The sequence below is a fragment of the Phascolarctos cinereus genome, unplaced genomic scaffold, assembly GCF_003287225.1.
Source record: "Phascolarctos cinereus isolate Bilbo 61053 unplaced genomic scaffold, phaCin_HiC Scaffold_2;HRSCAF=192, whole genome shotgun sequence".
NCBI classification, from domain to species: Eukaryota; Metazoa; Chordata; class Mammalia; order Diprotodontia; family Phascolarctidae; genus Phascolarctos; species Phascolarctos cinereus.
The window spans coordinates 38483675-38509842 of record NW_027555625.1 but is presented as its reverse complement, the minus strand read 5'-3'; the positions used below and the strand labels follow the sequence as shown (position 1 = coordinate 38509842).

At 41.4% G+C, this 26168-nt stretch overlaps 1 protein-coding gene and 1 pseudogene across 1 annotated transcript; one reads left to right on the top strand and one right to left on the bottom strand.

Moving 5' to 3' along the window:
* Positions 1-933: 933 nt before the first annotated feature.
* On the bottom strand, positions 934-2627 carry LOC110202887 (m-AAA protease-interacting protein 1, mitochondrial pseudogene; annotated as a pseudogene).
* A 5087-nt stretch (positions 2628-7714) lies between these two features.
* Positions 7715-25936, top strand: LOC110202927 (uncharacterized). Its single transcript, XM_020979293.2, has 6 exons — positions 7715-8020; positions 8972-9060; positions 17204-17330; positions 18641-18736; positions 22618-24600; positions 25608-25936. Exons 1-6 carry the CDS (start codon positions 8008-8010, stop codon positions 25613-25615), a joined length of 2316 nt encoding a protein of 771 aa, XP_020834952.1. The 5' UTR covers positions 7715-8007; the 3' UTR covers positions 25616-25936.
* The last annotated feature ends 232 nt before the right edge of the window (positions 25937-26168 follow it).

The following is a 26168-nucleotide window of genomic DNA, read 5'->3' as shown; positions in this document are numbered from 1 at the left end:
TTCATTCCAAGCCTTTAAACTGCTTATGCATTTATTTGACTGTGAGAGGTGAGTGATTCAGCCATATGTGTCTTTCCTTGGCAACCGCTATTTTATGAATAACCAGGGAAAATACTGAGTTGGTTCTAAGTCACAATTTGTGTGACTTTCTCAGCAAAACTAGCCCTTGCAAGAGATAAATTTCATTTCTGACCTAAAAAAAATCCCTTATAATGAACCTGATTAAATACTCTAAGTGAGTTAAGCACCAAATATCTAAGTCTTTAGGATTTTATAATCCCTCTATATTACCTCTTTTCAAGGGGTAGTGAAATGTATATGCCTGGTGGCATATAAATTTACAACATCAAAAAGTCTGTTTTTTCCTTTAACATGGTGTAATAACAATACAGTTCTCAAGCATTACAAGTATCATCTTCCCTTGTAGGAATGAAACAGTTTGCCCTTATTAGTAACATGCTGTTTCTTTTGATATCTTTTGATATTTTTTGACATCTCTCTTGAGTCTTGTGTTTGAAGATCAAATTTTCTGTTGAGCTCTGGTGTTTTTAATCAGGAAGTTTCGGAAGTCCCCTATTTCACCGAATATCCATCTGCTCCCCTGAAAGTGCTTATTTTTGCTGGGTAGTTGATCCTTGGTTGTAATCCAAGCTCCTTTGCCTTATGGAATATCATATTCCATACCGTACAGTTTTCTAATGTAGAAGCTGCCAGGTCCTGTGTAATCCTGACTGTGGTTCCTTCATATTTCTTTTTGGCTGCTTATAGTATTTTCTCTTTGACCTGGTAATTTTGCAATTTGGCTCCTATGTTCCTTGTCACAGCAGTTCTCAAAGGTCCAAAAACTGGGGTAGCTTGGTCGCACAGTGGATAGAGCACTAGCCCTGAAGTCAGGGGGACCTGAGTTCAAATCCAGCCTCAGACCAAACACTTGACACTTAGGCACAACCCCAATTGCCTAAAATTAAAAAAAGAAGAAAAAAAGAAAAAAGTCCAAAAATTGATTTTCCAAGAGAGAGATGATTATCCTAATAATTTTGAATGTTGCATCCTTGCCATCATCTGATCAGGTTTCACTCCTTGTGTAAACTCTCTCTGAAATTCACTGTTTGCACTAAGAAGATGTTTAGTTTCTACATTCTGATCCCCTAGCTGAACTTAGAATGTTTTGGTTCCACTTAATGTCTCCTCAGGGAGTTTGGCACTGGTTAGATACCAAAAGCCCATCAGGATTTCCTTCCTATATATATCATCATAGTAAATGGAGATGTCACTTGATGCAGTGCATACAATTTCATCTAATTCAGCAGCAAGTGCAGTAATATAGTTATCAGGCAGTGAAGCAACTTTTTCCTTCAACACTTGGAGTACCCCCTTGGTGACAAGCTCTTCCAGAAGACCAAATTTGCATTGAGAAAGCAGCTTAGATCTATGAGCAAAAGCCTGCTTTGCTCCCTTGGTGACCTCCAGGTTGAAATAGGCCAAGATGAGGAAGAAGCAGAGTCGGGTGTGGAGCCTCAGGAGGGGGTTGAACAGCCCCAGGTACACGATCCTGGTCTGCTGGTGCTGTGGTGGCTGTGGCTTGGTTGTGGTCTGAGAGGTTGGGACTGCTCAAAGACTGGAGTACAGGATGTGGTTGTCCAGAATGAATTCACAGACTCAAGCATTCCTTGAGTCAAGGTGGCAAAGATTTAGTGTTACAAGGAGCAACAATTCTGAAGGAACCTGCAATCTTAAAGGGGTACATTTAAAGTGTATATAGGATAAAACATAATGAAACATGTCAAATATGCTAAGTAGGTGATTTAGGGCAGAATTAGGGTGTGGTGAAGGAGTGGTCAGTTCTCAAAGGAACATGCATTTCTTGGACCTACTCTGCAGGCATTTTATCCAGAGTTCACTAGGAAAAGCCCACAAGGGGGGACCACATGGAGGTGTGGTTTTAGGGCTGCCACATCACTAAGTTAACTAGCAATCAGGGGTAACTGTCTTGTGCGCCACCAGTAAATGTCTTGTCTGACAAGATAGATGTAAGGAGTATCCATATGTCTTAGGGTCTAGAATACAGATAATGAGGAGTCCAGGATGTAGATAATGACATAGGGCATTAGTATAGATAGTCCAGTGGGTAAGCATATCTTTATGAACCAGTGCAAAGCCAATTCAAAGTAAGAATGCCTTCAGGTGTTGTTTGTAACTGGACCAGGGAAAGAGATAAGGATCTTGCTGGGTCCCACTCATGAGCAATTGCTAGGCAAGGTATCCTTGGGCTGGGGAGAAACTGCCAGGTATAGTGTTTCTGCAGCTAGGGAGAAACATGGTTATCGAACTGGGGTTCCAGTACAAGTACCCAAGCACTCCATGAGCTCCTCTGTGCTGCTGTAGCTGAGGAGCAGGGTAGGGGCTGGGGCAGGGGCCAGGATTGGGGTCAGAGTCAGGAAGAACAAGGCAGCAGGAGCGGGGGGGGCTGAGGTTGGGGGTGGCGGATGCAGTCTGGCAGCTGAGGTGACAGCCACAGCAGTAGCCAGAGAAGGGTGGCTATGTCTAGGTGGGCCGAACCAGGCCAGGTGGAAAACTGCAGCTTCAAAGCAGGTCTGTGGCTTTTGCTTCTGGAGAGGTCTGGCCATTTACAGCCTTGCCTCTCTGCAGTGGTGGCAGAACCTCTTTTTTAATTGAGCCTTTGTCGGCTGCTAGAGAGACTGGACAGCCCACTTTCTTTTCTTCCCCTCTCCCCTTCTTCTCTCCCTTATTTTCCCTTTTCCCTCCTACTTCTTATAGTATGTTAGATTTCTATACCTAACTGATTATTCTATTCCCTCTTTGAAACAAATCTGATGAGAGTAAGGTCAAACAATGGTCATGTCCCTCCCTTCTTTCCCTGTACCATAATAGTAGAATTACTATTACTAGTAGTAGAAATAAGAAATTTGTGGCTCTTCATATGATGTAAATTATCCTTGTCTTCCTCCTCCTTTCCTCTTCTTCCAGTACAATCCCTTTTCACCACTTATTTAGATTTTTTTTAGCATCATTTCAAAGTCAACTTATACCTATGCCCTTTGTCTAAGTATACCCCCTTTTAGATGTCATAATAACAGTATGACATAATAACATAATAAAGTGATTTTCTGTGTAAGATAATTCAGAAATGCATTCAAATGAATTGATGTTATTTGATTGGCAACATGTTTATATTATTTATATTCTTATTATGCATCTATTGCTTCTTTTATTTTAATTTTTTTAATTTGAAAAATAATTCCTAGAAACTGATCCAGTTGTATCTTTAGGAAATTGACTCCTCTTTTCAACCAGATGCTGCTAAATCATGAATTAAGCTGATAAAGTGTGTGGCTACAATGTTTAAAAACTTATGTATACAATTAGGTATATTTTGCTTCAAAATCAATAATAGTAATGAGAAGAAGAACTTTCTGTTTGGGAAACATAAAAGGGAGCCTGAAAGTTCTCCTTACCTGGGAAGTTCTTTGGGGACTCAGCAGGGAAGTACCTTGGGACTTTCTTTTGGGCAAGGCCATGAAATCTGATCAGCCTTGGAAAGAAGTTACTTAAAGAAAGCAATGAAGTAGTTTAGGAAAATCATCAAATTTCATCTGGAATATTATGGATGGCAGCTACATGTTTGAGCCATCTCAGGCACAGGAGATCCCAGCCTTGATTCAAATCAGGACCCCCTACTTGAATACAATCGATATTGCTCCATCTTAGAATGCAGAAAACAAGAAAATGGCTTCAGTCCCAAAGATCTTGGAACTCACTTGTGGCAATTCAACAGGCATTGATTATGTGCCAGGCATTGTGCTAAGTGCTGGGGGTACAAAGTGCCAGGAAACAACCCCTGCCCCAAAGAGCTTACTTTCTACATTAAACCCATTGGTTTAGTCAAGTTAACAAGTCAACAAGGTTTATTAAGCATCTGCTATGAACCAAGCAACTTACAGGCTCCTGGAATGCCAAGAAAAGAAAAAGAAAACAGGAGGCATTTCGTAAATAACTACATACATACATACATACATACACACATACATACAAAATCAGAATCCAGGATGTACAGTGGATAGAGTTCTGGGCCTGGATTCAGGAAAACCTGAGTCCAAATCTGGCCTCAGCCACTTCCTAGAGAACTGGTCTCAATTTTGTCTTCTGTAAAATGGTAGCAGTGGGACCTGTCTATGTAGCAGTTACTGTTAGGATAAGATGAGATAATATTTGTAAAGTACTTGTGCGTGGCACAGAGTAGACACCTAAGAAATGCTTTGGGGGTGGAGTAAAAGCAGTGACTTGCTTGAGCTCTCCCCCAAAACCCTGCAAATACCTGTGAAACCATTTAAGATCAATTGAGCCCCAATAAGGGCCAAAAACCTGAATTCATCTTTTCTTCCTGGTTGAACTGAGAATGCCCCTTCCTGTGTCAACAGCTAAAGCTGATGAAGAGCATTCTTCTGTTTATGACCACTAAGGTCACTCAGACACTACCTTGCATAATGGGATTTTCTTGTCTTGATATTCTGTGGTGGTAAAGGAAACTCAGATATCCTGGATCTGACATTTGCCTATCAATTAACACAGACAGCCTGAATCAGGGTTTAAATGTCCTGCTAAAATTGCTTGATTCAGGCAGAGTTAAACCTCTGGCTCCATGTACATACATGTTACATGCTACTAACTTAAGGAAATAAAACAATATGAATTTACTTCTTACCTAGCTTGTCTCCTTAATCAACTTTCAGGTCCACACCTGTTAAAAAATGACTCTAAACAAATTCTAGAGCAGCAGAACCCAGAAAAAGACAGAGTGAAACAGATTTCCAGCCCAAGACAACCTAGATGGTCGCTGAGAAAGGTCTGTTGCACTGGGCTGGGAGAGGAGCACAGTTCAGTGCAGGCAGAGCAGGCAAAAATGGGGTCCCAGTGAACCTGGAGCAGGCCTCAGGGGATTGAATCATGGGGAGTTGTAGTGATTTCCAGACTTCTTAACCCACAAATGCCAAAGACAACTTAGAAGATCAGTAGGAAAGGTCTGTAGGACCTGGGTGTGAGAGGAGCAAGGTCTGCTCCCAGCCCTGGGAAAAATCATCTCCCATAAAAGGCAAGAAGAAACTTTTACAATGGAGGGGAAGAGGAGGAAGGTGAGAGGGAAGGAGTGAATCTTACTCTCTTTGGATGTGGCTTAAGGAGGGAAAAACATACAAACTCAATTCGGTATGGAAATCTATTGTTGGGAATAACTTCTGGTGCTCAAATAGGCAAAGTAAGTTAGACAGACTCAGGATGAGTGAAGCAGTGGAAACCTTTCAGAGGCTTCCTGCAGGATGGAGGTGTGGAACTGGAGCAGAGCACACACTACAGAAGGGAGAGCAAACTGTGTATCCCTATTCCTGGCTGCAAGTCCCTCCTGGCTGACTTTCATTGGTAGAAGTCAGGACTAGCACAGGTCACAGACTTCCTGAAATGCCCACCACATGTTCCCCTTGGGATGTTTTTCCCCTTCTTCACACATCACATGTTTAGAAAATGGTGTCTTAACCCTGCCCAGAGTAGGAGAAGCTAGTATTCAGGAGTGTATTAGGTATGTGAACTCTAAGTAAAGCTTAACCTTTGTCCTGCTTCCAGCCTCCCCAACCACACTACCAGTTTCACCTGATTTTAGCTGGTTTTTGAAGCTCCTCAGCCAGAGCTATTTCCTTATATGGAAATATAATCTTTTCTTACTATTCACACTATCTCAAACTACAGGAACATAGCAGGGAAGTGGGTAAGAGAGGGGGAGATGATAGAAGGGAGGGCAGATGAGAAGCAAACACTTTTGAGTCGGGACAGGGTCAAAGGAGAGAACAGAATAAAGGTGGTGGGATAGGATGGAGGCTTTCACAAAGTGACTATTATGGAAGTATTTTGCATGACTATACTTGTATAGCCTATATCAAATTGCTTGCCTTCTCAATGAAGGTGGGTGGGGAAGAGGAAGGCAGAGAATTTGGCACTCAAAGAAATATTAAAAATCGTTTTGACATACATCTGAGCAGTCAGACATACAGGCAATGGGATACAGACATCTACCTGGCCCTCTGGGAGAATAGAAGGGAAAGGGGAGAAGAGAAGGGGGTGGGGGTGGTGACAGAAGGGAAGGCTGATTAGGGGAAGGGGTATTCAGAATGCAAGCTGTCTTGGGGTGGGGGAAGGGAGAGATGAGGAGAAGACTTGGAACTCAAAATCTTATGGAGGTGAATGTTGAGAACTAAAAATGAATTAATTAAGAGATGTTTTGTTTCCTACATACAAAATATGTATAAGGTAAATTTTAGGAAATAAAAGGGAAAAAGTAAACCAAGAGAGGCTTCTTGTAAAAGGTGGATTTGCAGAAGTGGCTGCTCTCTTGTTTGCTATCCATCAGTTGACCTCTTCACTCCTGATCCCAATATTGTAGATTTCTGGCAGCAGAATCGAATTGTTTTCCATAAAGAATTTGTCAAAGTCTTTGCTATGCATTAACTTTAACCCTAGTTGATAAAATACTACATTTTTAATGAATGAACCCTCCTTTCTCCACAGTCACCCTTAATTCTCTGTAATTAAATATTAAAATGAGTGAAATGTAGGGATTAAAAATTGCCCAACCTAAAAGAAATTGAGGTAGAGCTCTGGCCCAACAGCACTTGATGAAAGGGTCCATGGCTTTCTCTAATGAAATGGGCCTCTGATCATCTTAAATATCTGAGATGCTCCCTTCCTCCTGCGCCTCAGTTTTGTATTGCTTGATATCCAGACAATCAGGTAGAGCTGACCGGATTTTAAGTGTATTTTACATTAAAGGTAGATCTGCCCTGAGCTGGTCAAATGTCCCAATTATCCTCCTGGGATCTGACTTTAAATGAGCTCACATTCTGTAAGGTAAAAGAAGTTATGTTTCCACAAATGTAGAGGAAGTGGTACTAAACAAGGGAATTCAGAAGTTGTCACAGGGGTAGAAGGAGCAGTCTTACTCAAGAATTATTTTTAGCAATTTAACAGAAAAAAAACCTCTTGACCTTAGTAGTGTGGTTAGCAGTGCTGAAAAGTAGGACAGAGGTTACAAATTGCTCAAAATGTGCATGCTAAACATGTCTATGAATGTTATCTTCTCCTGGGGGGGAGAGGATTAACACAATTTTAGGCCAATGTTGTATGTAGAGGGGGGGATCTGGCCTTTGTGGACAGTAATATAACTGCTTGCTTTCCCTTCGGTAGGGTGTCTGCCTCTAGCAGCACACCTGCTTCTTGCAAGAAGATGTAATAAATGAGCTTGCCTCATCTACCTCGGGAGTCTTTGTTTTTTCTATAGAAGTGATTCCTAACAATTCTACTTTAAATTAGGAGAAATGTGCTAATGAAACTGACTGCAGTTTGTGAACAACCTCCATTCTGAAACTAAACTCTGTTTTGCTGTCAATCACGTTTGTCTGGAATTCTGCAGGCTGCCTGTTCCTTGCTCTCCCCTTTCCACCTCCTAAACTCGCGAATCAGATGATGGAGGCATGGAGGAGGAGGAGCTCTCTGAGAGGCCCAGACTGGTGGGTGGTGGCTCAGGTGGAATAGGAGCTCTGGGGTGGAGTTTGGAGGCCTGGGAGGAGTCTGGGGTGGAAGAGGATTCATTCTAGTGGCTAAGGCATTTCAGGTGATGCAGGGCAGGGCTTTTGGAGGAGAGGCAGAAAGAGTCTCTAGCACTTGGCCCTGGGTGTGATTGGAAGAAAGAGCCCTTTCTTGGGGCCTCAGAAGCTGGATAGAGCGTGGGAGGACCCTCCCAGAGCGGGCTGGCTGAAAACATGAATATTTGTCCTGAGATTGCTCTGCCTTTCCCCATGTAGCTGAACTGTTTCTGCTTTCCCTGTGACTGAGATCTTTGCCTTCTTTCCTCAAAATTGAGATCTCTCTGCCTTCCCTTAGAGCTGAGATCACACTGCCTTCACTTGCCCTGAGATCTGTGCCTTCTGGACACCAGCTCTGTGGATGCAGGTCCCAGGTAGGTCTGAGCTAGCCCCTCACAAACCTGCTGGTTTCTGCTGACTGTTTATACTATTGGATCTTATCCTTGTCTTCTGACCATGTGGTGAGTGCCCTCCAGGTCCACCTGGAGCAGTCCTCCCTCCCTAGCCTGGCTGGTGGACAAGGTCCTCCCTGCTAACTCTTTTCCAGACTCCCAGTCACTTCCATAAATGTGGGGTCACCCTCTCCCGATTTAGGATTGGGTCATCTTTCCCCAAAATTCAAACCTTATCTACAGGGACTCTTGAATCCTGTTTTGCGTGAAATACAAGTGAAAGGCTTGAGTGAACCCCAAACTGCAAGGGTAAGGATCTATTTCAAAAGAATTTGACCACTTAAGCCTTCTTTGAGACAGAGACAAGGTTTATTGTGTCACCATTAGAAGTGGGCAAGATTTTAAGAATCTGTGCATTAAGACTGTGGCAAGATTTGGGGTGGGATCTAGGGGTGGTAAATAGTTTGGGGGTAATCTAGAGGTAACAGAGAAAGGGTCTAGAAGCATTAAGGGGTGGGAAGTACCCTGGGATGATCCAGAGGTAATAGACCAGGAAGGGGCCACAATGAAAGGACAGGTGAAAGGATTATTGAGTATCTAGGTGGGGATAGGTGGGAAAGTTCTGGAGCTGCATTGCTCTTTTGGGGTCCAGGTTCCATACCCCATCAGAGGGAGATCCCTGATTCAGGAGCCATTGAGGCTTTGACTGGTCTCATCCGATCTGGGATTCCACTCCTCTTCTGCCTCTTGGTTCTCTGAAGGAGAATGGGGGAAAGGAAGGGGACAGAAGAGAAGGAGTTGGAGAGGGTGTGGCCGTCTTTTCCAAGCCTGGCCCTACCTGTAAGTTGCAGTCTCTGCCCTGAGGTCAGGGCCTCACTCCCTGTGAATTTCTGTAGGCTGGCCTCCTGCCCTGGGATCCTTTTCCCTCCCCAGGTGTGTGTGCTGAAGACCAAGGCCTGGCCCAAGCAGGGAGCCAGGAGACAGAGGGAATGGCCCCTGGGAGCTGCAGACCCCTACCCCAGGTGAGTGCACTCTGTCTACAGACTTTACCAACATCAGCAAAGAGGCCATTTCCACAGACAAAGAGGATGGTCTGTGAGGCTGGCAATCCCCTATCTAAGGATTGTTTGTTTACAAAAATAGGTGGGAAATTGAAAACAGTAGTAACAACACCACCCTGTTCTCTCCTTCTGTACTTTGAATTGATTCATGGCACTTTGGCATCACAAGCACTAACCACCCTCCAACCCCCCTAATTGCTTCTCTACCTGTGTCCTTTTTTTTTGTTGTTGTTAAATTTTCCCTCATGATCCCTGAGATGCGGGGAAGATCACTTCAGTCATTCCACTCTGTTCTGTAGGGGTCTTGTCTTTTAGCTCCTTTGCACAAACAGTTGAAATATCTGGTGCACACTCATGTCTTGGTAGCTGGTTTGACTCTCAAGGGCACACTGAGAGGGTAGTGAGGGTTGAAAGGAGCAAATACTGTGAGCTGGGGCTGGGGATGTTCCTGGCCTCCTGCATCCTCTGGTCCAGTGTTTTCAGGAAAATATGGCAACTCAAGAAAACAGGTGAAGTCAGTATCAGGGTCACATTGACACGTTCAAAGACCCTTATCAGAGCTATTTGGATCAGGCCAAAGAAAAGGGTACCTTCTTTAGCTGTTAATTGATTAGCATTTGTTAAGGACCTAGTACTTCCCTTGTTGGAGAGGATATAGGAAAGGGCTGAGTTTGGGGAACTATTCAAAATTCTGGCAATTTTCTCTTCTGATGGGGGAAAGAAGGGTAGTGAAGAAGACACTCAGTTTCTATCAATGAGGCATCAGGCTCAAAGGCAAAGACATAATGAAGTAACTTACTTTCTCCTGAAAATACACCTTTGACCATCTTCACAACAACCCTATATAGTAGGTGTTCTGATTATCTTCATTTGACAGTTCAGGAAACTGAGAGATACAGAGGTTCAGTGACTTACCAACCAGGGTCTCCTAACTAGTAAGTGTCTGAGGCTGGATTTGAACTCAGATCTTCATGATCTCCTACCATTTCATAACTCCATCAACATTGTATTAATGTGCCCATCTTCACACAACTCCTCCAACATTGACTTGTGCTATTTGTCATTTTTGCAAATTTTGCAGAATATGAGATGAAACTTCAGGGTTTTGGTTTTTATGTTTCTCTTATTAGTTGTTTGGAGGCTTTTTTCATGTGCTTGGGAATACTTGGCAGTTCTTCTTTTGAGAATTTTTTGTTCCTATCCTTTGACCGTTTATCTATTGGGGAAAGGCTGTTTGCTGTTCTTCAATTGCTTCAGTCTTGTCTGACTCTTTGTGATAATCAGTGGCATTTTCTTGCCAGAGTACTAGAATGGTTTGCCATTTCTTTCTCCAGCTCGTTTGACTTAGGAGGAACTGAGGCAAATATGCTTAAGTGACTTACCCAGGTTCACATTGCAAGTAAATGTTTGAGGTAAATTATAACTTGGATCTTTCTGACTCCAGGCCTGGAGCTCTATCTACTGTGCCACCTATCTGCCATTGAGTGTTAGGCTCTTTTTAAATAATATTTCATTTCCCCCCATTTTTCCTCAATTACATATAAAAACATCTTTTATTCCCAAAATTTGAGGTCACAATTCTCTACCTGCCTTCTTACTCTTACCTCTCCTGCGTATGGTAAGTAATCAGAAACAGGTTATACATAAGCAAACATGTAAAGCATTTCCATATTGGTCATTTTGTGAAAGAAAACGTGAACCATAAAGAAAGAAAGTGAAAAATAGTATGCTTTAGGTTTGTATTCTGACTCAATCAGTTTTTCTGCTGAGGGGGGATTGCATTTTTTATCATGAGTCCTTTTGGATTGTCCTGGATCATGGTATTGCTGAGGATAGCTAAGTTATTCACTCTTCATCATATGGTATTGCTGTTAATTTGCACAGTATTCTCCTGGTTCTGCTCACTTCACTCTGCATCAATTCATGGAAGTTTTTCTGGATGTTTCTGAAATCATCCTGCTTGTCATTTCTTATGACACTACAGTATTCTGTTGCAATCATGTACCACAGCTTGTGAAGACATTCCCCAATTAATGGGCTTCTCCTTAATTTCTAATTCTTTGCTATCACCAAAAGAGCTATTACATAGATCCTTTTCTGTTTTTTAAAATGTTTTAAAAACTAGTTGATTAATTTATTTTTAGTTTTCAACATTGGCTTCCATAAGATTTTGAGTTTTAAATTTTATTCTCTTCCTTCTCCTCCCCCCTTCCCATGATGGCGTGCAATCTGATATGGGCTCTACTTATATGTTCATATTAAGTATATTTTCACATTAGTCATAATGTATAGAATAATTTTTTTTCACAGTCTAGTAATTTGTTTTAGATTTGAGCAATTTTAAATTGCACACTCAAAACTGAAGAGCAATATTTTGTTTGTATTCTCTCTTCTGTACACTCAGTGATCTAAAACACCACAATATCCAACATACACTAACCTCAGGGAAGGGTTAGTAGTAAATACACATGGATTGGAATCATGGTGCTCTTTGTTCCTGAATGGAATGGTCCCACAAAAAAAGCACAGGATATAGTACAACATAAGGGCTTCTGTTACATATGGAGTGAGCAAAACATGCTTGCATTTCTGTATGTGTAACTTTAAACCTGCATAGGTTAGAGGGCCTTTTATGCTGATTTTAAAATATCAAAGTTGTCTGAATGCATTTTACAGTAATTTGAAGTATGCAATCCAACCAGTGTAGGAGATGCTGATTCATGTTGTCTTTGTTGTCATTGACAGTCTTGCATGGTCTAGTACTGATTTTTGCTTTAGCTTTTCTAGGAATATACAATAAGACTTAAATGAATTTAGACAGTACATATTTTAAGTTGCTCACATACACTGAATTAAAGAGATTTGGTATTAGAGTTGTTTTTGTTTTATATTTTTTTATAAACACTATGGAGTGCAAATCAGGTTCTTCACAACAGACTGTTTGAATGTTAAGCAGTTCTATAAAGGAGGAAGGGGAGGAAAAAAACCAATAATGTCTTAGAAGTCTTTTGTGGATGCTGACTTAGTAATGTTGTTTCTGGGTCAAAGGTTATGCAGTTTTATAGCCTGTTGAGTATAGTTCCAAATTGCTCTCCAGAGTGGTTAGATCAGTTCACAAATCAACAACAGTGCATTATTGTCCCAGTTTTCCTACTTCCCTCAAATATTTATTATTTTTCCTTTTCTGTTTTATTAGTCAATAAAATAGGTGTGAGGTGGTAACCCAGAGTTGTTTGAATTTGCATCTGAGAATTTTTCTATGACCATATATAGCTTTGTTTTCTTTGTCTGAACTGCCTGACCACATCCTTTCACCATTTATTAACTGGATCATGACTTATGTTCTTACAAATATGACTCGATGCTGTGTATATTTGACAAATGAGGCCTTTATCAGAAATAATTGCTGTAAATTTTTTTTCCCAATTGTCAGCTTTCCTTCTAATCTTGTTTGCATTGATTTTGTTTCTGCAAAAAAACCTTTTTAATTTAATACAATCAAAATTATCCATTTTACATCTAGTAATGCAGTTTGTAGGTGAGTTTATTCCATTGATATTGATAATTATCATAACTAACTGTATTTCCTTCCATCCTGTTTCCCCTTATCTCTCTCCCTCTCTGCTCCTCCCCTCTCCATGTTCCTCTCTGTCTTTCTGCCTGTCTCTTCTCCCACCTTTTATCCTGTGTCTACTCACAAGGCTTTTGTTTCTGACCAGTCCGTTCCCCAATCTGCCCTTCTTTCTATCAGTCCCCCCATCCTTATCCCTATCCCTGTTTACTTCCCTATAGGATGAGATAGATTTCTATACGCATCTGAGCTTGTATGTTATTCCCTCCTTGAGCCAATTTTGATAGGAGTGAGGCTCAAGCCCCCTTTTCCCACCACCCCCATCTTCCCCTTCACTGCAAGAGGTCTTCTTTGCCTCTGTTATGTGAGATAATTCACCCCCCTCCACCTTTCCCTTCTTTCTTCTTGGAGTGCAATTCTCTTTCTCACTCCTTACGTGTGTTTTCTTGAATATCATCCCATCATAGTCAATGTATACTGTCAATGTGTACTCCTTCTAATTGCCCTAATCATGATAAAAGACTTAAGAGTTACAGGTATCATCTTCCAATGTAGGAATAGAAATAATTTAACCTTATTGAATCTCTTCTGTTTTCTCTTTCCTGTTTAGCTTTTGATGCATCCGTTGGGTCTTGTATCTGAAGATCAAATTTTTTTATTCAGCTCTGGTTCTTTTCCTTAGGAATGTTTGATTATCCTCCATTGAATGTCCATTTTTTTTCCCCCATGAAGGATTATACAGTTTTTCTGTGTTTGTGATGATTGGTCATAGTGCTAGTTTCTTTGTCTTGCTGAATATCATATTGCACACCCTCTCATTTTTTTTAATATAAAACCTACTAACTTTTGTGTTAGCCTGACTGTGGCTCCATGGCATTTGAGTTGCTTCTTTCTGGTTGCTTGTACTCTTTTCTCCTTGACCTGGGAGCTCTGGAATTTGGCTGTGATAGTCCTGAGAGTTTTCATTTTGAGATCTTTTTTAGGAGGTGATTGGTGGATTCTTTCCATTTCTGTTTTACTCTCTGGTTCTAAGATATCAGATCTCTTTTCCTCAATAATTTCTTTGCCAAGAAAATACCATATAAAATGTGTTGTAGAGTATTACCAAGATGTTGATTTAATATTAATTTACTTCCTGACTGCTTTACATTTTTCTCAGCAGTTTTTTTTAACTAAATAAGGTGTTTTACCCTAAGTAATCTGTTTCCCACTTTATCAAACATTGAATTTAACTGATTTCTAATGATTCTGAATTTCCCTTTTTTATTTTATCAGTACCACATGGTTTGATGACTAATGCTGTATGCTACAGTTTGAGGTCTGGAAGATCCCTTCCCTCTTTATCCTCACTTCTTTTCATCATTCCCCTTGATATTATTGTAGGTCTTTTGTGTTTCCAAATGAATTTTGTTATTTTCTTCAGCCCTGTAAAATATCTCCTTCTTAATTTTGTTATTGTTATTGATGGTGTTCTTCAATCACGTCCAAGTCTTTGTGACTCCATTTGGGGTTTTCTTGGCAAAGATATTGGAGTGGTTTTCTTTTTCTTTCTGCAGATCATTTGTCAGTTGAGGAACTTGGGGGAATCAGAGTTAACTGACCTGCCCAGAATCACACACAGCTAGCAAGGGTCTGAGCCCAAATTTGAAATCAGATTTTCCTGACTCCAGGCTCAACATTCTATTCACTGTGTCCCCTAGCTGCCCCCATAATTTCAATATTATAGTATTAAAAGTGTAAACATCATTTCTTTTTTAGGCAATTGGGTTAAGTGACTTGCCCAGGGTCACACAGTTAGTAAATGTCAAGTGTTTGGTCTAAGGCCGGATTTCACCTCAGGTCCTCCTGACTTCAGGGTCAGTGTTCTATCCACTCCGCCATCTAGCTGCCCCCAAAATCATTGTTAAATCTGCATTTGAGCTTGACTTTTTTGTTGTCCCTGAACCAATTTCCATTCTTATTTTATTATGGAATGAAAGGATATATTGATGAATTCTGTCTTTTTACATTCATTTGCAGTATCTTTCTGCCCTAGTCCATGATTAATTTTTACAAAAGTTCCGTGGGGCACAAAGAAACAAATAATGTCTTCAGTTTTGATTTTCTTTATAAAAATATTTGACAATTTTTTTTATCATTGAACATCCACTTTTTGTCCCACATTGCTAAATTCATATTTGCAGGATATGTCTCCCTGGTCGGCATACTGTGCTTCACTCCTCTCTGGAAACATTCTCCTACTTCCCTCCTTATTTCTAGTGATTTTGAAATAGTCTTGCATATTTCAGTGTCCTTTCCGTTGTATTTGAAAGTCTTTCTCCTGATGGCTTCTAGAACTCACTTAGCTTCAAGGACCTAACAGTCTAACAGAGGAAGACCAACATAAAAAAATGATGGAAATGGGTTGGAGTGAGAAGGCACCCCAGTTCAGGGGCACAAAGGAGCAGTCAGTCAGAGAAATCTCAAAAATGTTGAGTTAGGGGAGAGATGAGATACCTTTTTCATTAAATGGAGATTTGGAGTTCATAACTCCATCCAGCAGTGGTGAGAGGTGGAGGTGCCAACCTTGCAAAAGAAAAAGATTTGGAATGGCTTTTGTTAGGTGTGAGTTAGGGAATCAGAAATCAGTTATCAGTCAATAAGAGGAATACATTCCTGCAGTGAAAGCCCACGTGATGAATAGTGTGCAGTGTGACTCAAAAGACCCCAGTTTTAAAAAAATATATAAATTCTTGGGAATCTCAAAGTGTAAAAGATCAAGAAATACTTTAACTGTTCCCAAGTAAAATAACAGAGTACAGGAATTGAAAGGTGATATATTAGTTTAAAAAAATTATATTATGAGTCAGGTGTTTTAAAGAAGAAACCAAAATGATAAAAAAGGAAAGGGCAATTTTGCACATATGATGGAGAATTGTTCCCAAATATCAGAATTTCCAACAAAGTGAATCATGTCCTTATGATGGAAATGGAAGGACCATCAAATTGGCCAAGCACATTTTGTGCATGAAGCAGATTGGAGTTATAGATGACTGCTCACAAGTATAAAGACATTTTCATCTTGTTTTGCCAGATAGAACTCAGTGTTTGAGAGGCTCCCAAGGAAAGTGTGGGAGAGAAGAGGTTTTAGGCTGCATACCCAACTGAAGGTCTACAGAGCTATTGTCCTGACCTCATTGCTATGTGCCTGTAAGAGCTGGATAGTATAGCGGTGCCATGTCGGGAAACTGAATCACTTCCATTTGAATTGTATTAGGAAGATTCTGAAGGTCATCTGGCAAGATAAGGTCCTGGATACTGAGGTCCTTTCTCAAGTTAGATTGCCAAGCCATCACCTTCTACTGCAGAGAGCACAATTCCGATGACTGTCCATGTTGTTCAAGTGCCAAAAGTATGTTTGCCTAAAAGACTATTTTGTGGAGAACTTATGCAAAGAAGGTGCTTACAAGGTGGTCAGAAGAAGTGATACAAGGACATTCCCAAGGGGACTCTGAAGAATTTTGTAATCAGTTGTGAGACATGGGAGACACTGGCAAAGCCCACATCAAAGAATGTACTGTGCTGTTCTAGCAAAGCAGAATTGCAGTAGCTCAAAAGAATGGTGAGATGTGCAAATTTAGAGCCATCTCCACCCCAAATGTTCACATGGACTGTTTGTCCCCAATATATGGTAGAGCCTTGCGGGCTCTCTTAGATCATCCATGATCAGACACACTGTACTTTGACCCTGATGTAGTGATGTCATTTTTGTCCTCTTGGAGCACAAAGAACAACAACAATGACCAACTACATAATTAAATATTGTAATAAAGAAATCTGTTATTGACAAATGAAAGCAGTCATAAAGTGAAGGCATAAGATGTTTTGGCCATGACACATCATGCCCAGGGTAGCCTCGAGCCTTCAATGTAATGACAGATAACTCTCCTTCACTTGGCTGGAAAGTCTCCTATCCCTTAGTTCAGTCCAGATAGTAGTTAGCATGCTGTATGAATCCTTTTCATGTCTTATCTAGATGAGACTTTGTTTCAGCCTCTCAGGAAATTAACTAGATCTTTTCTTTTCCTTTCCTCTCTTTTCTACAATGAAACATGAATCCCCTCTTTCCCCCCAAATATGTTGTATTTGCCAGCTTCTCACACACTTTTCACAGAATTTTCTTCATAACATAATGCTTTTTATCAGTTCTGATAAGGAAGACATTTCGCATCACCTTATCTCTTTTTCCTGCAGTGATCCTTCTACCTCACAGACAAAACATGCACTTTATCCCAGATTCCACAGAGAGACACATTCCATAGTAAAACATTTCTCAACTTTATTCCCACTGATCACATCAAATACTTTTCTCCGTATTTCATTGAACTCTTCGTGATGATGGTTTTTAGTATTGACTCTGATACTCAACAAGGATATGACTTTTGGGTAAATCCCCTTTCTATGCTTCAGTCTCCTCCTCTCACTTAATGAGGGTTAGGATGCATGAATTCTGGAGTCTTTCATCTCTCAATCTTGTAACATTTGATGGTTTAGGAGCTGGTGACATTCCAGGATGTGGCTGTGGACTTCACCCCAGAGGAGTGGGCCCTCTTAGACCATCCTCAGAAGAAGTTGTACAAGGACGTCATGCTGGAGAATGCCCGGAACCTTCTCTCCCTGGGTAAGGACATTTCCTCTGGCAGCTCTGAGTGTGCTATCAAGGGAGTATCTTAATTCCTGAGTGTGCTGGCTTTGGAGCAGTCATCAATTAGTAGAAAGGGAAAAGTTCTGGTCTCTTGTATCCAAGAGACTAGGACCTCCTGCTGCTTGGTTCTCCTATAAAAGGTCAGTACGTGCAGGTTTCCTTGTTTCTGCTGAAGCTGTCTCTTGCCAATTCTAGGTAGGTTGAGGTCAAACGTCAGATCAAAGTTGAAGCATCTCAGATGTAGAACTAATCCCATGGATTATTTAGTTCCCTTCCTGGACATGAATTTTGTCTGCCACATCTCTGAAAAGTGCTCAGGTGTCTTTTCCTTGCAACTCTTTCCTCTTTGGGATGGCCCAGTCACTTAGGATATTCTTTTTGAGAAGCATCAATTTGTACCCAGAGCTCCTAGTTGTGCCTAACGTGACACATTTGTCCTTCATCTTCTGTTACATCAGGTCCACATTCCGGCACAGGTGGTGGGAAAGGAACAAGCATTTCTGTTCACCTGCTGTTCACCAGCTGTTGTACTAAGTACTTTCTTTACAATATTATGTTATTACCTGATGGGATTATCCCCATTGGTCATTTGAGAAAGCTAAAGGAAAGAGGTTAAATGACTTTTCCAGAGGCACACAGCTAGTAACTGTGTGAGGTTAGATTTAAATCCTGGCATTCCTAACTCCAGGCCCAGGGCTCTTTCCTCCTTACTGCCAGCTGCCTCTAATTTCTAGATAATGGAAACCATGCAGGGAGTCCATCCTCCTGGGACAAAGGTACCCCAAGATCAAATTTTCTGACTGCAAATTGGCTCCATGATCTTCTCCCCCACCTCTCCCCAAAGCTCCCAAAATAAATGCTATGGAAGCCATGCTTAAGGACTTGTGGGACTCATGCTGTGCTTTTTGCTTGCATGCCCCTGTCAATGGCAGGAATAATGGACTGGCCAGGAATCAGACGAACTAAGGTTCCTTGAGTTCCCTGGCAGGAGAATCTTACCAAAAGAGGAAATGACTCCCTGCATGAGCAGTGACAAGGTTTTCATGGGATTCTGTGAGTGAGGAGCAGGGTAGGGGACAGGGCAATATCTGTTCATCAAGGTCCCTTTTGCTGGAGGTCAAGGCTGATCTGGCACATCCTGTTTTGTGTTCCTTGCTTTACAAGCATTCGTGGGAGAATAATCCTATCATCTGTGAACATGATGGAGTAATTCTCAATGGAGTAGCTTTGTATGTACACTGATTTGTGTAAAGAGAACTTAATGACAAGTTTTTCTCTATGCTCAGGGCTTCCAGTTCCCAGAGAATATGGGATTTCTTATTTTGAGGAAAGGGAAAGACCATTGATGCTGGAGCAAGAAGGCCTGAGGAGCAGCTGTCCAGGTGAGAGAGGTGAAAGCAGGTATAGGAGAGCTGTGATTACAAGAGGCTTCTAGGTGTTGTGGCAAAGGAAGTGCTAGATACAGAGGCAGGAACACCTGGATTTGAATTCTTTTTCGGATACCTTTAGAAGGGTGTCCCTGGACAAGTCACTGAACCGCACTGAGTCTGTTTCCCCTTCTGTAAAATGAGGAAGTTGGACACCATGGCAATTAAGCTCTCTCCCAGTAATAAATCTGTGATCCTAAAAGTAGTCATAGTTTGAAAGTGCAAAAAGGGGTTAGGCTTTCCAATATGGGCTCTTTCTTAGACTTTCTGCAAGTCAATGAACATTTAAATGCCTGCTATGTGCCAGACCTTCTGTTAAGCACCAGGGATATAAAGAGATAGAAGGAACATTCTCTGCTCTCCTGGAGCTCAAAGGCATGGGGCAGACCACACCCCAAGAGCACTGTACAAACCTGTTGTGGTCAGGCTGAATTGGAGCTCATTGAGAGAGTGAAGGAGGACCAGAAAGGCTTATTGTGGTCAGTGGGCTCTAGCTGGGGCTTCAGGGAAGCCAGGGCGAGCCTTTGAGGCATGGGGATGGCCTTGGAAATCCCACAGAATCATGAGATGGAGTGCCTTGTTCACAGAACAGAAGAGAGGCTCAGACCACTGCATTACAACATGTTTGGTTGGAATATAATTTGAAAGACAAGTAGAAGAGTAGGAGTGGGCTAGGTAAAGGAGGGGTAGGTGATTAATAGCCCTAGAGAGGATTATATATTTGATCTTTTCCCAGGGAGCCACAGGAGGTTGTTGAGTACATGAGGCCATGATCAGTGAAGAACTTTAGCAAGATGAACTTTGATCAGTGGGGAGAGACTGGAGGCAGCTGGAGCAAGGAGCAGGTTCTTGGAAAAACTGAGCTGTGAGGTGTTTGGGGCCTGGACCAAGACAGTGGCAGTGTTGGGAGAGATGGGGTGTGTGGGAGAGATGTTACTAAGGTGGAATCAGAGGACTTTGCAGCAGATTGAATGTGGGGGTCAGGAGTGTGTGTGAGGCAGTGAGGAGTGTATGGAATCTCATTTGTAAGCCTATGCTATTGGGAGGATGCCTTGGAGAGCATTATGAAAATAGGAAGATGGGAGGGTTGGGGTAAAGAGAATGAGTTTGGTTTGGGGAACAATGAGAGGAGTGTCACTGAAAGTGTGTGTGTGTGTGTGTGTGTGTGTGTGTGTGTGTGTGTGTGTGTGTGTGTGTGTGTTGAAAGAGAGACAGAGACAGAAAGAGAGAGAAGGGTGACTGACTGTGAAAGGCTGTAGAGGAGGCAAGAAGGATGAAGATAAAGATATGACCAGTGGATTTAGCGACTTTGAGATTTTTCACCATTTTGGAGAGAGGAATTTCAATTGAACATTGGGAGCTAGACTGCTGAGAATTTCAGAGAAAGCAGAGGAAAGGAGTTGGAGACTGCAGTTGTAAGTGGGCATCTCCAGTTGTTTAACCAAGAAATCGAAGAAAGACTGTTTTGAGGATTAGAGAGAAATGGTTTTATTTGTGGCATTCGGGAAGAGTCATTAGAGTGGGAGAGACTGGAAAGTAGTGAAAAAAGGGAATGCTGGAGAAGCTGCATACTGAGAAAAAGAAGGTCCTAAATGGGATGATTTACAAATGGAAGGGAGTTTGCTTTAGCAAGCAGAAAGATGGCCATTTTATCTGATTGTGCTATTAAAAAAGAAAAAAAGGCACTTGATTTACAGGAGATGAGGAGGATAACATAGCTCTTGATAAGTAATTTTTTCAGTGAAAAAATGAAAGGCAAATTTCTCTACTGAGAAGGTGAGTGGAGGGTTGACAGTTGGAGCCAGCAGTAAGGGACAGTTGGGAAAGAATGAAAAGAATTAGAAAAGCTGCTTCGGTGAATGACATAGGGGCGTCGCTTATGTGGTTTTCAGTCATTTTTGAATCTTCATTATCCAATCTGGTTTTTTTGGCAAAGAATTTGCCATTTCCTTTTTAGGCTCATTTTATAGATGAGGAAACTGAGGCAGACAGGCCTAAATGACTTGCCCAGGGTCACTCACCTAGTAGTTGTCTGAGGCTAGATTTGAACTTGAGTCTGTCTAACTAGTACCCTATCTACTGCCCCACTTAGCTGCCCCAAGGGAGTTAATTAGGGAGATGGGTAAAAGAATAAGCTTGCCACAATGAGGTCCACACTGAAATGATGTACCCAGACAGCTTGGTTTTATGATTTTGTTCTCTCTCCATTCAGCAGAATCTAAGTAGTAGCAAAGGCTGTTGCCTTATTTAGAATTAATCTAAGGGGGTGCTTTACATAAATCATTAACCTGTGTTCCTCCGCTGATCGCTAAGGCTCAATCTTTGGCCCATTCTTGGAGAATCATTAGACTGATTCATTGAGTTGTGAGCCACTCTTGGTTTGGGAAAGTGGGAAGTAAGTGGGAAGTAGAAACTCCCAAGTCTCCCATTGTATGAGATGCTCAGGAGCCTGAAAAGAAGTCTCTGTGATCTTCACTGTGGGTCTGGTTAGGTCCCATGAGGGTTAGAACCAAAGATCACTCAATATAGGAGATAAGGTACAAGAAAGAGCCAGAAACTGGACCAAGGACAGAACTTGCATTTGCCAAATAAGACAGATCAGAAGCCAGGGACTGAGGTAAAGGCTGGGGCCTGGTGTGAGCCTTGGGCCCAGTCAGTCAGTCAGTCAATAAGCATGGATTGAGCCCCTCCAGTTTTCTAGGCACCTCAGTAAGCTTTGGGAAGGGAAAAGCCAGTTCCTGCTGTCAAGCAGTTTCCAATCTGGCATACAAACATTGAGATGGTTTGAGAAAAAACAACAGATCAGGATCCTTGGTCTCAGCCGATCCAGGGCAAGGAGAGTGTTTGTGAATAGTTCAGTGGCAAATAAACAAACTCAAGGAGTGAAGCTAGTAATGGTTAAGAAGGAGAGTAGAATAAGGGAAGAAAAAGTCAAAATCAAAACAAGAATGAGAAAAACCTCAGGAGCACCTCAGAGAAACCTACAGGTTCAGTTCCACAGTTCTGCAGTACAGTGAATAGTGCAATGAAGTGCATCACCTGAATTTCTGGTTTCTCAGTGCATATCTAAGTTATGTTTGTGACATACTGTTGTCTATGACATGCTCAATGCTATTATGCCTAAAAAAATGTACACACTTTAAAAATATTTTACAGGCAATAAAACCTAACTATAAGCTGAGTCCTCTGACTGATCCCAGTGGTGGTTGCTCAAGGTTGGTGGTTGCTGTGGTAGTTTCTTAAAATAAGGCCACAGTGAAGTTTGCCACAGTGATTGACTCCTTTTCCCTTGAACTTAAAGCCCCATTGCAGGGATATTAATAGGCCTAATCTCGATATTGTTTTGAATGAGGAAATAGGAAGACCAAAGAGGAAGCGAACAATCAACATGCAATAATAAAACAATTTTTCTTCAAAAAAATAAGTGTAATGGAGAAAGGCTGCTTAGCTCTGTGCATAGAACATGGCCCTTGCACGGTTGGAGTTTTGGTCTCAGCTGCAGAGATGTAGGTCAGGTCACTCAGCCATTCTGAGTTCATGGCCTGACTTAAGGATGTAATAACAAAGCCCTGGGTCTGCCAGTGTCACAGGTGTTTGAGGATCCAATGTGGTTGTGTGTGAAGCTCTTTGTGAGTTAAATTGTCCTGCAGATGTGAACTAAGGGCATTTTCAAATGACTGATTCTGTCCATTTAATTTTGAAGACTTTTCTCTTATCCTGGGGAAGTAGGATATAGATCAGTTAGTTTACTTTGTCCCAGTGGAGGGAAGGGATTATGATTATATATAGGTGTACATGTGTCTCTGTATATGCTTTTTATTGTTTGTTTCTTGCAGAAGGAGAGATTAGATCTGAAATGAAAGAGACTACTGAAAAGCTAAGCATTTCTGTGAAAGAGACTCACCAGGAAAGCTTCATGAGTGATGGTCCTTGTGACTTCACTGGGAGACAAATGTGTGCTCTGTTGCACAGATTCCACACAGGGGAGCAACCTTATCATGGTCATCATTGTGGGAAAGACTTGAGTCAACAGTCATCCCTTATTTACCATCAAAAAAATCATGATGGAGAGAAACCACCTGAGTCTCAGGAATGTGGTGAAACTTTTAGTGAACACTCATCTTACAGTATTCATAGTGACAGGAAACCTCATGAAAGTAAGGATTATGGAAAAGTATGCAGTTGCAGCTCCAGTGTTGCTGTACATCAGAGCATCCACACCAGAGAGAAACCTTGTGAATGTGGTAAATGCGGAAAGGCTTTCACACAGAGCTCCAGTCTTGCTCGACACCAGAGAATCCACACTGGAGAAAAACCTTATCAATGTAACCATTGTGGAAAGGCTTTCAGAGAGAACTCCAAACTTGCCGTACATGAGAGAATCCACACTGGAGAGAAACCTTATGGATGTAATGAATGTGGAAAGGCTTTCACACAGAGCTCCAGTCTGGCTGTACATCAGAGAATCCACACTGGGGAGAAACCTTATAAATGTGATCAATGTGGAAAGGCTTTCACCCAGAGCTTCCGACTTGCTTCACATCAAAGTATCCACACAGGAGAGAAACCGTATGAATGTAACAGATGTGGAAAGGCTTTCAGACTAAACTCTCTGCTTATTGTACATCAGAAAATCCACACTGGAGAGAAACTTTATGAATGTGATCAATGTGGAAAAGCTTTCACTCAGAGCTCCACTCTTGCTGCACATGAGAGAATCCACACTGGGGAGAAACCTTATGAATGTAATCAATGTGGAAAAGCTTTTAGACTGAATTGTAAACTTACTAAACATCAGAGAATCCACACTGGAGAGAAACCCTATGAATGTAATCAATGTGGAAAGGCTTTTAGAGAGAGCTCCAAACTTGCTGTGCATCAGAGAATCCACACTGGGGAGAAACCTTATGAATGTAATCATTGTGGAAAGGCTTTTAGACGTACCTATGATCTTTCTGTACATCAGAGAATCCACACTGGGGAGAAACCTTATGAATGTAATCAGTGTGGAAAGGCTTTCACACAGAGCTCCAGTCTTGCTGCACATCAGAGTATCCACACAGGAGAGAAATCTTATGAATGTAATCAGTGTGGAAAGGCTCTCTGTTCCAGCTCCAGTCTTGCTGCACATCAGAGAATCCACACCGGAGAGAAACCTTATGAATGTAATCAGTGTGGACAGGCTTTCAGAAAGAACTCCAAACTTGCTCTACATCAGAGAATCCACACTGGGGAGAAACCATATGAATGTAATCAATGTGGAAAGTCTTTCAGACGGAAGTACAAGCTTACTAAACATCAGAGAATCCACACTGGAGAGAAACCTTATGAATGTAGGCAATGTGGAAAGGCTTTCAGAGAGAACTCTAAACTTGCTGCACATCGGAGAATCCACAGTGGAGAGAAACCCTATGAATGTAATCAATGTGGAAAGGCTTTCACACAGAGCTCCACTCTTGCTTCACATCAAAGTATCCACACTGGAGAGAAACCGTATGAATGTAACAGATGTGGAAAGACTTTCAGATTAAATTCCTTACTTGCTACACATCACAGAATCCACACTGGAGAGAAACCTTATGAATGTAATCAGTGTGGAAAGGCTTTCACACAGAGCTCCACTCTTGCTTCACATCAAAGTATCCACACTGGAGAGAAACCGTATGAATGTAACAGATGTGGAAAGACTTTCAGATTAAATTCCTTACTTGCTACACATCACAGAATCCACACTAGGGAGAAACCTTATGAATGTAATCAATGCGGAAAGGCTTTCAGATTAAGCTCCCAACTTGCTGCACATCAGAGAACCCACACTGGTGAGAAATCTGTGATAAAACTTTTTATGTATATTCACCTTACTCTACAAATCTGATGAAAGAAAAGGCCAAGAGACATAATTTCTGGCTGATCATTTCATTGCTTATGGCTAGTAAATAATTAATAAAAGGATGGTCATTTAGCTATCTCTTGTAAACCAAAGATAAGTTATGAAGCCATATTAACACTTACATGCCCTTAGAGAAGTGGGTGTTACCAAGTGGCATAAATCAACTCTGTAGTTTTTTTTGTTTGTTTGTTTTTTTAGGCAATTGGGGTAAAGTGACTTGCCCGGGGTCACACAGCTAGTAAGTGTCAAGTGATTGGTCTGAGGTCCTCCTGACTTCAGGGCCGGTGCTTTATCCACTAGGCTACCTAGCTGCCCCCATAAATCAACTCTGATTAAAAATGAATGAGAATGAATATTATCATGAGGGGTGGATTAACTTGTCATTCAATTTTGGAGGAAGAGACTTAGCTCTATCCTGACCATTCTTGCCTAGGGCAATCTAGACAAAAGGGGGAATCCACTTCCCCTCACACCTGTCTGACTAAAGTAGATTGGGCCGGGATTCACCTAGACTGAAATCTCTTTACCTTTTGGTCAGATCTAAACTTTCCCAGTCGTCTTAATTCTTGTCTAAGATTTCATCTCATCATCAGCCCTGCCCTTCAAAGGCTGGCTGAATCACCGATAGGGGCTTATTTCTGAATGAGGAAATAGAAAGGGGGGAAAAGCTTAGTCCTAATTCAATAACTGGATGTTAATATGAGAGAAATAATTATTTCTCTCACATCAGAGGATCCATTCTAGAAGACATATCTCATTAATCAATTTGAAAAGTGTTCAGGTTAAAGTCATCCCTTATTTCCCATCAGAATTCACATGAGATAGAAACCATATTCCCATAATGAGTGTGGAGAGACATTCAGATGGATTATAGAGCTTGTTAGACATCAGAAATTTCACCTTATGAACAACCCCTATCTTTACTCATTTGCAAAGGTGCATAGCCGGAGATCATCTCTTCCTTTGCATCAAGGAATCTACATGGAGAGAAGATGTGAATGTGCTCATTGAGGACCCACCTTTTCTCAGAAGATGCACGTCACTAGACACCACAATATTCATACTGGAAGGAAGTTTTGTAAAAGCAATAATTGTGGGAAGGTGTAATCGAAAGGACTACATACTGTGCAGATTCAATTTAGGTTCGGGTCTTAAGACATAATGATACGTACTCAGGATAAACTTAGCAAATAATCACATTTATTTTACAATGGTTAATAATGATTAAAAACCACACAAGCAATAAAGGTAAGAATAACATTCAATGCAATAAGCAATAATCAATATAAAGAAAAGCAGGAATAAGAGAAGAAAGGATTCACACTCACTGACCAGGTAAGGTCAAATACCTAACAGACTGGGGAGACTGGAGAACAGCCAAAAAAGTCTGGTCAGGGAGTGGCATCCTGCTCCGACTCAACAGAAGCTGTGCACGTGGTCTGCTTCTGAACACACACAACAGAGATTCAGCATCCCTATCTCTGACATCAAAGTCTC